This window comes from Canis lupus, chromosome X, assembly GCF_011100685.1.
Source record: "Canis lupus familiaris isolate Mischka breed German Shepherd chromosome X, alternate assembly UU_Cfam_GSD_1.0, whole genome shotgun sequence".
In the NCBI taxonomy this organism is placed as follows: Eukaryota; Metazoa; Chordata; class Mammalia; order Carnivora; family Canidae; genus Canis; species Canis lupus.
This window is the reverse complement of record NC_049260.1, coordinates 122,651,228-122,661,823: the sequence shown is the minus strand read 5'-3', so window position 1 is coordinate 122,661,823 and position 10,596 is coordinate 122,651,228. Positions and strand designations below refer to the sequence as shown.

Below are 10,596 nucleotides of genomic sequence, written 5' to 3'. Positions count from 1 at the left end.
CCACGCAGGTGTGCCCCCATCCCTCCCCGGCTCCCATCCCCTCACCCTGAGGCTCAGCTCCGACTCCGCGCTGAGCCTTGGGGCTTGGCTGCCAAACCCTGAGGTCACTGTTGGGGGGTCCCCGCTCCCTTGCTCCCTGCACAGAACCAGACACTCAGCCTCACTGGGGTCGGCTTAGAGTCCTCCCTGCCCCACCAGGAAGCCGGCTCCGAGTGGGGAGCGTCTTTGGCTCATGCGGCCTCCCTGTCCCGAGCAGCGTGTGGCCCGGGGTGGGGGCTCCGTGGCTCAGGAGCCGATGGGTGGCTCTGCTGGAGGCTGGGCCTACAGGCTGCGTGGGTGCCCGACGGCAGGTCACGGCTGAGGGTGGGTGCTCAAGTCCCCCCGCCCCCCGCAGTCCAGCATGGGGCTCCAGCATCCCCGCTCCGGGCCTCTCCCCAACCTTCCCCCAAACCCTCCAGGGTGCTCAGGAAGCAGTTCCCTCTGCTCAGTATCTTACATAAACCGTTTATTCAGGAACAATTAAAGAAAGCAACCGTGGTGTGGATTCCCAAGGGTGAGATGGTCCCGCAGGCAGCAGGGACTGCCGGCCCCGGGCTGGGTGTGGAAACAGGCTGGCGTGCGTGTGTGAGCACTGGCACATGCACACACACATGCATGCGCGCCGCCCGCGAGGGGTGTGCGCTGCAATGAATGACTCTGTATATGCAGCTTGGCCCCTTCCCCGCCCCCCCAGGCCAACCGTGGCTGTGTGGGACCCGCAGCGGCAAAATCCAGGCCTTCTTCCCCTTCCCCGCCCCCAGCTCTTGCTCCGAGACCCCCATCTCCCGCGGCAGCAGTTTGGCCACCCTCAGTCACAAAGAGCCCCAGTGATCCCGTTAAGACATCTGGGGGAAGAGGAAAAAAAGGCATCTTTTCAAACGTCAAGTGGATAAACAGGGCGCCAGATGTGTGGCCAGGAACCCGCGCGGCAGCCCCCAGGCCCGCACCCTCCCCTGAGGTGCGCCCACCAAGGAGCCACCCAGAGAGGGGCGGTCCACGTGAACCCTGCGCTGCCGGCGGGGGGGTGGGGGGGCACCCCACCCCCGGTGCCGCATCTCCTGGGAGGCCCTCGCCCCAAGAGGCCTGAGGCCTTGGCAGAGAAGCAGGGAGGGGACTAACTGGTGGGGAAGCCTCCCCAGGAGCAGCCATCTGGGGACAGGGATGGGACTGGGGGCAGGTCTCTGCAGCAAACGAGGGGGCCAGAGCAAGCACACACCCTTCTGAAAGGAGAAGCCACAGGGAGGCTCGAGGCCCAGGAACGGGCAGCCATCTGGATGGTCCCTTGGAACGGGAATCCCCCCACCCTCACCCCCCTAAAGAAAAAGGTAACAGTCGCAGAAGAGGCAGGTTCTGGAGCGTGGTTCCGCCCGAAAGCGGCGCGGGTCAGGCTGGCGGCCCTGGGCCCGGCTTATAGGCACATTTAATAGGATTCCCGTGGATGTTAAAAGTGGGTAGGACAGGTGTCTCCCCGCGGCCACTCTGGAGGGGCTCCTGGCTCCGGCCTCTTCCCAACAGCCCTCCCATGAGGTATTGCGCACCCCCCACCCCCTGCTTATGGCTGAGACCCCCTCCCTCCTCACCCCCCACCGCCCCGCTCATGGGTGGGCGAGGGCACCCATGCGGGGGTGGGACGGGGCCCTATGTGGGGTCCAGCTCGAAGACACCATCGCTGGTGGGGGTGGTGAAGAAAGAGGGCGGGTCGGAGGCAGCGGACTCCTGCCCCCCGCTGCTGCGCTCCCGGGCGCGCCTTTCCTCCAGCCGCAGACTGCGCTCGAAGTCCAGGAGCTGCCCCATGAAGTTGAAGTTGGGGGAGATGTTAGACTTCTTCCGCTTGACCAGGTCGTAGGCATCGTTGAGTGACAGGTGGCGCTTCTGCATGAGGTAGGCCACGGTGACGGTGACAGAGCGGCTGACGCCTGCCAGGCAGTGCACGAGCACCCCGCAGTTCTGGGATAAGGCCTCGTCTGGGGGGGGCGGGGGGCAGAGCGGGAGGCAGCGTGACGCGCGGGCCCTGCCCCTGCGCTGCTGCGAGCCAGGTGGCCCCGGGGGCCGTCCTGCCTGAGGGGTCCTAGGGCTGTCGCGGGTGGCCGGTCCAGTCTGGGGCTCTGCGGACAGTGGCGAAGCCCAGGAGGGGCCCTCCCGGGAGCCCGGCCCCGTGGCGGGGCGGGGGGGGAGGCAGGGAGAGGAGGGCAGGGCCGACTTACCAATGAAGGCGATGGCCTCAGGAAAGAACTGGGACAAGTTCTGGCTCCAGTGGTCTGAGATGGGGATCTGCTTGTAGTGGAAGTCGCCGTTCTTCTCGAAGAGGTTGGGCAGGTTGGGGGTCACGTTGAGGATGTAGCGGATGCCCAGCTTAGCCAAGCTCTCCACGTTGGCTGAATCCCGGGCGCTGCCCAGGTAGAGGTTGGGCAGGATCTGGACGGGGAAGGATGGCAGCAGCCCCGCGGGGGGCGGGGTGGCACCCTCGGAATCCAGGCCACAGCTCAGCGAGTCGCGGTCAGGCTCGGATTCGGCGTCAGAGCAGTCGGAGCCCAGGCACAGGCCGCCCAGCCCCACCACCGGGCTGGGCACCGGGGCTGTGCTTGTGCCGCCGCGGCCGCTGAGGCTGGTCTCACACAGGTGGGGGCATTCGGCCTGGAATCTGCTGAAGCCACCTGGCACGGGAGGGGGAGCGTCCTGTCCGACTGGCCGCCTGGGCAGCCAAGCGCCCCTGGAGGGGCATCGGGAACCCACCCCAGGCAACTGCAACACCCAAGGGGGCTTGCAGATGTTCCCAGAGGAAACTCGAGGGTCGGCAGCCCGGTCTATACTGGTGTCCCCCGGGGGGCGCATTGTGGGCAGCCCGACCACCCTTGCTCAGGCTGGTGGCTCTTCCTCTGGACCCTGAGCGCCCACTTTGCTGCGGGGGTGCAAGCTTCTGGGCTCACACAGAGCCACCCAGAGAGCATCCTACAGCGCCAGGGCCAAGCCAAGGCAGCCACGAGGGCTCCTCGGGGTAGATATACCGCCAGCCTTGGGGAGGACAGCCACCGTCAGTTCCAAAGGGGGAAAGGTTCAGATGGGAGTTCTCTGCCTGGGGGCCACCTCCCATGCAGCTCAACCAGGAGCACCCCGAGAGGTGGGAGCCTGGGAAAGAGCACAACATTCCACCCGGGCCAGGGGTGGCGCGTGGAGACCCAGCACTTGCTGTTTCTGTATCCCTGTGCCTTCAGGACGGAGCAAGGGCGACACTCCGGTGACCCCCCTGCCCTTGATGGGGAGGTGGCGAGCTGGCGCTGTCGGTTCATGGGAACCCTGTCCCTGCCCTGTACCTCTGGGTGTGTGTTTGACTCATTAAGGGGCCAAGGGGCCTGTCTCAGCCTATCCCCCTCCCTGCTCAGCCCTGCGGTGACTATGGTGGGATAGGTCTCTGTCCTGCCTTCACTGCTTCTCTCTCTCTCTCTCTCTCTCTCTCTCTCTCTCTCTCTCGCTTTCCCCTTCCCTGTTCTGGAGCCTTTGCAGAGCGGGACTTGGCCTCCTGTGGCCCCTGTCTCCTTTGCCCTCGGCTGAGCAGCTCTTGGAAGTGGTGACACCAACACCCCCGCCCCAGGGTGGCAGGGAACTGGGCGCTTGCACTTGGTCCTCCACTCCTTGGCATCCCTGAGCCAGGGCAGCTCAGGTAGATTCTCCCCACTTTCCAGACTCCCGGGCCGGGGCTCCCCCCAAGGGTGAAGGACTTGCCCAAGGTCGTGCTCACGGGAGGGGGTCTCACGTCCACTTTAGACAAACACGGCTGGGCTGGCCCAAGGCGAAAGGAACCCAGAGGAACCCGGAATCCCCTCGGAAGGCGCCCGGCCCTGCCCGGCCGGGCCTCCCGCGCTCCCCACCGCGCTCCCCACCGCGCTCCACCGCGCCAGCGCCCGCACCTACCCTGCAGGTAGTACGCCAGGTAGCCTTCCTCCCGCAGCTTCTGGAGCAGGGTGCCCAGCACCGAGTCGGCCTCCCACTCCTCGGCCTCGGCCTCCCCGCGCCGGGGCCGGCCGCCGCCCTGGTCGTACAGCAGCACCGGGGCGGGCGGGGGCGGCTGCAGCGGCGGCCCGGGCAGGAGCGCGCGGACCGACAGGCTCCCCCGCCGCAGGCGGCGCAGCAGCAGCGCGGGCAGGGCCACGCTCAGCGCCCCGCCGATGCGCGCCGACTCGTACAGCTCGCGGCTCCGGCAGTCGAGGAGCAGCAGCCGCGGCCGCGGGGGCGACAGCTCCCGACGCAGCCACAGGCACGAGCGGCCCAGCCCCTCCATGGGCTCGCGGCTCCGGGCACGTCGGACCGCTGGCGCTGCGGAGACAGGGCGGGCGCCGCGTGAGCCCGCAGCCTCGGGCGGCCGCCTGGGGCCCCGCAGGGACAGCCCCGCGCCGCCCGGCCCTCCTCGCGCCCGTCCCGCGGCGACGACGCGCACAGGGGCGCCCCGGCTCCCCGAGGGGTGCGCCGCATGCAGCCCCCCGGCGCCCGGCGCGGGAAGGGCAGGGCGAGAGGCCCCGCAGCCCAGGGAGCCCGGGCGCCCCTCCCTCGCGCCCGGCCTGCCTGCGATCGCTCCCCAAGTTCGAGAGTTCCCGCCCGGGGCGGGGGGGGGGCGGGGGGGAGGCCTCAGCCTTCTCGGAGCGCCCGGCCCCGCTGGGCCCCGCGAGGACAAAACGGCGGGACAGAGACCTGGAGCGTGGGCCGGCGGCGGGCGGCCGCGCGCGGAGGTCGGAGCCCAGGCCAGCGCGCCACGCGGGGCGCCGTCCCCCGGTGGGGGCTCCGGGACACGCGGCGGCGGAGCAGGCGCGCACGTGGAAGCCGCGGCCCGCGCCGCTCTCGAGCCGGCGGCTTCCTGGCAGCGGGGCCCAGCTTCCACCTTGGAAGCCGCTGCCTTTGGACGTGGAGTTGCCGTTCGGAGGGGCGGGGCGCTGGGGGCGGGCTCAGGGGGGCCAGCGAGCCAACGGGTGCCAGCGAAGCAGTCGGGTGGGCCCCCAAGTGGCGCGCTGAGCCGGGGCTTCCACCCAAGCGGGACGGCGGGGCAGAGGCCAAGGGCAGGTCAGGGGCCCAGCAGGGGAGCGGCCTCCGGTCTTCGGTCTTCGCCGCACCAGTGGGCTGGAGGCAGGGGGAGGGGCTCGGGGAGGGATCGGAGCCCAGGGCCCGGCCCAGGAGCTGCCTCCAGCCCCACTCACCCGTTGGCCCTGGACTGTCATCTCCTCCGACTGGACCTCGCGGCCCCATCTATACAATGGGCTCATCACAGCCACCACCTTGGGCTGCCCTGGGCTGCCACTGAGATCACGGTCGGAGGAGGAAGCAAGGGCAGAAAGCCACTGCTGTCTTCTGGCCCTGAACTCTGCCCAAGGGCATGTGACAGCTTCTGGGGACCCCCGAGGGCCTCCCTCGCACAGGAGTGAATGACCCCAGGCACCCAGGAGCTCTGAGTACCCAGCCCTAAACTTGGGTGCTCTGCTCTTGCCACGTTACTGTCCCGGGACTCATCCCTGGCATCTCCCTCTGCCTCCTCCCTGGTCACGAGCCAGCGACTTTGTACTCAGCGCATCTCTCACACCTGCACGCTCCCGTCTGCTCCCTGCGCGAGCCGAGGGCTTGCACTGGCCAACTCTTGGCCAGGTGGCTGTCGCGGCTTCCAAAGCCCCCTGTCCCTGCCTCCGGGGAGGCCAGTCCGCCTCAACCACCCCCCCACCCCGCTCTGCCCTGCCCCAGGCCATTTGTTCATTAAACACCAGCGGCTTCCATACCTTCCACGGGCACAGGATGACACACAGGGCAGGACGCACAGGGGCCCTGCTTGCACCGCACTCCCAGTTTAGCCGGATAGGTGCGTGATAAACAGGGACACAGAACAACATAATGCTGGGTGCGATAAGTGTCCCTTCCCTGCTTAAAGCCCATTGAGAGCAAACGGCCGGGTTGAAGGAAAATGTAGAGCAGATAAGATAAAGCTCATACAAATTAATCAAAAGGTTAAGACTCTGATAAATGGGCAAGGAACCAGAAAAGACCGCATGAGGGAAGAGATGCAACTGAGTGCACCTGGGCACAGGACATCTGGGGGAAGGTTCCAGCTCAGGTATGGAAGGCAGGCAGGCACATTTCAGAGACAAGGCAACACTCCCCACCTGTCACATTGGTAAAATGTTCTCCCAATGAGTACACTCAGTGCTGCCAACGATGCTGCAGAGTCAGCCTGCTGCTCTACTGCTGCTGCTGGAGGATTCTCTATCTGTGTGGCCCTTCTGGGTATTCATTTGGTCATAGGCGTCCAGAGCTACGAAGACACCTACACCCTCTGGCCACTTCTGGGAATCGACCGCAGGGAACCGAGTAAAGGCAGGCACACAGGACGGGCACCACCAGATGGGAAACTAAGCCGCGGAGGACGCAAAACCGCGGGCAGGCCAACGTTTACGATAACCAGGTTCAGGGCCGCGGATGAAGACTCCTCTCCTGAGCCACGGAAATAAGAAGAGAAAACTGGAGAAGTAACACTAGGGAGAGGGCAGGTTACGGGGAGCCAGGCCCTCCAAGGGGCCTCCAGGGTCCCCCTCCTCTTGCGCTGCCAGCCCAGGGCTCCTGTGGGGCTGCGGCCCACGGCCTGGCCTCTGGGAGGAGTCCCGCTGTGTCCCCCTGCCCCCAGCCCAGACCTCCCTCCTCCACAGCCTAGTCAGATTCCGCTCCTTTTGCAGCGGCCCCTCCTCCTCCCCCAGGTGCCCTCCTCCAGGCAGCCTTCCTGTCCTCTCCTTCCTCTCGCTCTGGGCCTCAGTTCCCTGAAGCTGCAAAGCCTAAGAGCTGCAGCTTGGGGGTTCCTGAGGTGCCCAGGCATGCTTTCTGGAGAGGGCTCCCTGTAAGGCTGGGGGGGGGGGAGCCTGGCTGGGAAGATGGTGGAGGTGAGGCGAGGTGGGGTGGGGTTGGGGGCAACTTTCGCACCCCTGAAGGGAGAGCAAGCTTGGCTCCAAGAAAGTCCCCCCGAGTGGGCTGTACCGAGCCTGCGGGTCCCAACGCCCGAGGAGGGGCTCCCCTGCACCCTGCTCCCGCCGCTGGCAAGCCCACCAACCGGGAGGGAGCGGCCCCGGGGGGGGGGGGGCGCAGTATCCAATCTCGCAAGTGAGTAGTCGGTGCCCGGCGCCAGCAGCGCCCGCTGCGCCAGCAGCAGGACAAACTGGAACCTGTTGCCACCTCCGCAGTGCAGGGCTGCGCGCAGCCAAGCCCCCCACCCCCTGACCCCCGCCGGCCGCCCGCACCCGCACCCCTGTGGGCCCGCCCCGCCGCGCCCCGCGCCGGCTCCCCAGGCCCGCAGGCCGCGCGCTCGCCGCAGGGTGGGCCCCGAGCCGGCCCCTCCAGCACCCCCCCCCGGGCGCCCCCCCAGCCTCCACCCAGCCCGGCCGGCGCCCCTGGGGGGCCGCAGACCCCGCGCGCCGCGTGCGCCCTCCGGTGCCCCGGAGCCCCGGGGAGCGGCGCCCCCTCCCCCGCCACCCCTCACCCCGAAGCGCCCGGTTCCCGCCGGGCCGAGCGGCGGGCAGGGTTTCGGCTGTGGCGGCCCAGTCACATGGCCGGGAGCACAAGTCCCAGCGCCAGCGTCCCTGGCAGATCCGGCGCCTCGTCCACAGATCCACTTTCCGCCGCGGATGCTTTCTGCCTTTCCCGGTCGGGCTCCTCGCAGGACTGGGAGTTCCTCCAAGGCGGAGCGGCCCCAGGCTGCCCCAGCCCCCCGCGCAGGGCCTGGCCGGCGCTCCCAGAAGAAATGCTCGCTAACAAAGAAGTCATGAATGAATGAAACCAATTGTTGCATGAGGGAGCCCCGGCGGGTGCTGCTTCTCCCGGAGGCTCACGCGCATTTTCCCACCCCACAGACCCCCACGCACACGCACACACAGCCCGCCGCTCACCGCGCATGCAGGCGCACACACTGCAGCAGACTCCTGTCCTCGCCCAACCCACCTACTACGTGCGTGCCCGGCCACCCGCGGCGTGTGTTTGGCCGCAGCTGGGCCACCTCGCCCTGCCTCGCCTCCCCCCACCCGCACCCCACAGCTAAGTACGGTACCTTGCACCCCAAGTGCCTTCTCTATCTCTTAGGGAAGAGGCCAAGCCAGTCGCTGGGGAGACTCAGGATCGCTTTAGCTTGGCACCCAGGGGGCCTCAGGACGCGAGCTGCTGGCGCCAAAGGCGAGCCAGAGGCACCTGGCAGGGATGCCACCAAATGCTGCAGCCTCTAGAGCCCGAGTGCCAGGTGTCAGGGGGTGGCGGTGGGAGGGACTCGGGCATGTGCTGGGTGGGGGGGGGGTGCTGGGGGCTATTTGCCACGGGGTTGGGGCAGGGTGCCAGAGAGGGTTAATCCAGCAGGTGTGCATACGTGTTGGGGCGTACGAGTGTGCACGCTGGGGAGGCAGGAGGTGTGCGCCTGGGGAATGGGCCTGGCTGCGGCGGCGGGGAGTGTCGGCTGCTGGGGCATGAGTTAGTTTTGGGTCTTCACTCGGGGGTAGGTGGATCGCAGTGTCTCTGGGCTGGGAACGTGGGTGGGGTGTCTGTAATGAGCATATGGGTTGTTGGAGATGGTGGTGGCACGGCGAGGGGAGCTATGTTAGTGCAGCTATGGCAGGGATGTATCGCGTGTGTGTGCGCGCGCGCACGCGCCTGGGTGTGTACTGAGGCATGGCAGGGTCTGGGATGGGTGCTCGCCTGAGTTGGGGGCAGTGCCGGGCGGTGGGTCAGGGGCTGCTGCTGCGTTCGCTGCAGGACTAGGTCCCCGGTGCGCGGTTTGTGCGCGCGCGTGCAAGTGGCAGGGGATGTGCGTGGCCGAGGACAGGGAGGTGCACGGGCGGGATGCGGGGGGTGTGAGGGGGCAGGATCGAGTGGGGCTCGCAGGGGCGCGTGCGTCGGCCCCGTGGGGTGCGCGCTGGCAAGACTTTGGGGTGCAGGGTGGAGGCGCTCACGTCGGAGGGGGCGGCCGGGCGGGGTGGGGGTGGGGTGGGTGGGCGCCGGGGAGCCGCGTGCTCCGCTCACCTCCGCTCACCTCCGCTCACCCCGGATCCGCTCGGCTTCCTGCGCCGGCTCCGCGCGTCGCGGCCGGGAAGTTTCCGAAGCCCGGGCGGCGGGAAGCGCCACCGCCGCTGCCACCGAGCGCCACCGGAGCCTCAGGCGGCGGCCTCGCCTGGAGCCGAGGGGCCGCCGCCGCCGCCGCTGCGGAGGGAAACTCCAAAGCCCGCCTCCGCCGCCGCCTCCTCCCCTCCCGTCGCCGTCTTCTCCGCCCCCTGCCCAGGAGGGGCGATGTCGCCGGCGGCGCGCGGGGAGGGAGCGCGGAGCGAGCGCGGAGGGAGCGCGGCCTGCACCTTCCCCGCCCCGGGCCGCCCTCCTCCCGCCTGCGAGACTGGCCGCCCCGCCCGCCCCGGCCCCCTGAGGGATGCTCGCGCGGCCCCGGCCCGGGCCTCGGGCGCAGGAGTGGGGGGACACCTGACCCGGCGGGACCTGGGCTGGGGGAGGGTGGCACCCAAGAGTCCACGCGGGAGGGCAGCCAAGGGGCCCGTGGAGGACCGGGCACAGCTTGGCCCCCAGGGCCACCGCCTACTGCCACACAGGGTCCATCTGACAGTGCTGCCCCCCCCCCCCCCAGTCCCAGGTCCGTCTGCACTGGCTTCTCCCATTCTCCTGTATCAGATTCTGGCTAATAATAATAGCGTTTGAGCCTCAGTGCCTGGAAGGGGTGGAGCCAGGGCATTGGGGGAGGGCCCGAGAGGGGGCACTGTGGCGGCCCACTTCGCTGTCCTCCGCAGCCGAGGCCCCGAGCATCTCCACCAAGGACCTCATTTTGTGCCCACACCAGTCCGGGAGTCAGAGGGGACTGCCCCCCCTGCCCCGGAGAGCTAGGGACACTGAAGCAGTGGCTTCCTGGGGTCAAGCACGATGTAGTGGCAGCACCAGAGTGGGTTCGGAAGCCCCCCTCCAGTGTCAACAGCAGGACGCACTGGGTTCTGGGCCTCACTCACTGCGGGGGGTGGGGTGGGGGAGAGGAGGCAGGGAGGGGGCGCAGGGGGCTCCCAGGTCAGTGGTAGCTGACTTGCCCCCCCACGTGGGGCACGGGATAGAGAAGCAGCAGGAGGCTGCGGGCTGCTGTGGGCCAGCTGCTGGCAGGCCTCCGGCGTCTCTGCTCAGGGAGCCCAGAGCGAGGCGACGCCAGGCCGGGATGGCATCAGGAGGGAGGCGCGCAGAGCAGGGATGCCAGCAGCGCCATGGATGAGGGGGCAGCCAAGGGAGGCCGGCTCCTGCCTGCAGCTGGGCCGAATTCCCCTGAGTCACTTCCTGGAAACCACAGGAGAGGGGCAGCTTGGTCTCTGGTGCCTCAGTTTCCTCACCTGTAGAGCTGGGGAGAGGGGAGGGCCTCGTGACCTCCCAGGGCCCCACGAGCTTTGCTGCACTTTGGAGGCGCGATGTGTGAGCCCCAGGGGGGGCCTGCTGCCAGCGCCCGGCATACCTGCCTTGTCCTTTGCCCCTTCCAGCGTCCGCAGACGCTCACCCCAAAACCCCCTTTGCTCTGGCCCCGGGGCC

General features: G+C 68.6%; 1 protein-coding gene across 3 annotated transcripts; it reads right to left on the bottom strand.

The window, feature by feature from the left end:
* Positions 1 to 484: 484 nt before the first annotated feature.
* Positions 485 to 9,212, bottom strand: DUSP9 (dual specificity phosphatase 9). 3 transcript variants are annotated; one of them, XM_038586653.1, is made up of 7 exons: positions 9,058 to 9,212; positions 8,099 to 8,235; positions 7,535 to 7,802; positions 6,174 to 6,501; positions 3,949 to 4,350; positions 2,244 to 2,693; positions 485 to 2,003 (listed from the first exon to the last, which is right to left on the bottom strand). In XM_038586653.1, the coding sequence occupies exons 5-7, from the start codon at positions 4,313 to 4,315 to the stop codon at positions 1,678 to 1,680; spliced, it is 1,143 nt and encodes a 380-aa protein (XP_038442581.1). In that variant the 5' UTR covers positions 4,316 to 4,350; positions 6,174 to 6,501; positions 7,535 to 7,802; positions 8,099 to 8,235; positions 9,058 to 9,212; the 3' UTR covers positions 485 to 1,677. The 3 variants fall into 3 exon arrangements, with proteins under 3 accessions (XP_038442581.1, XP_038442582.1, XP_038442583.1); XM_038586654.1 differs by having other exon boundaries at positions 9,068 to 9,209; XM_038586655.1 differs by lacking the exons at positions 6,174 to 6,501; positions 7,535 to 7,802.
* Positions 9,213 to 10,596: the final 1,384 nt, after the last annotated feature.

Excerpts from the sequence above, each read along its gene's own strand:
- DUSP9 (XM_038586653.1), bottom strand. The coding sequence starts at position 4,315 with ATGGAGGGGCTGGGCCGCTCGTGCCTGTGGCTGCGTCGGGAGCTGTCG. Across the intron at positions 2,694-3,948 it reads CCTGGCGTACTACCTGCAGG|GTGGCTTCAGCAGATTCCAG; the intron begins GTAGGTGCGGGC and ends CTCCCGTGCCAG. Across the intron at positions 2,004-2,243 it reads TGAGGCCATCGCCTTCATTG|ACGAGGCCTTATCCCAGAAC; the intron begins GTAAGTCGGCCC and ends CGCCCCCCCCAG.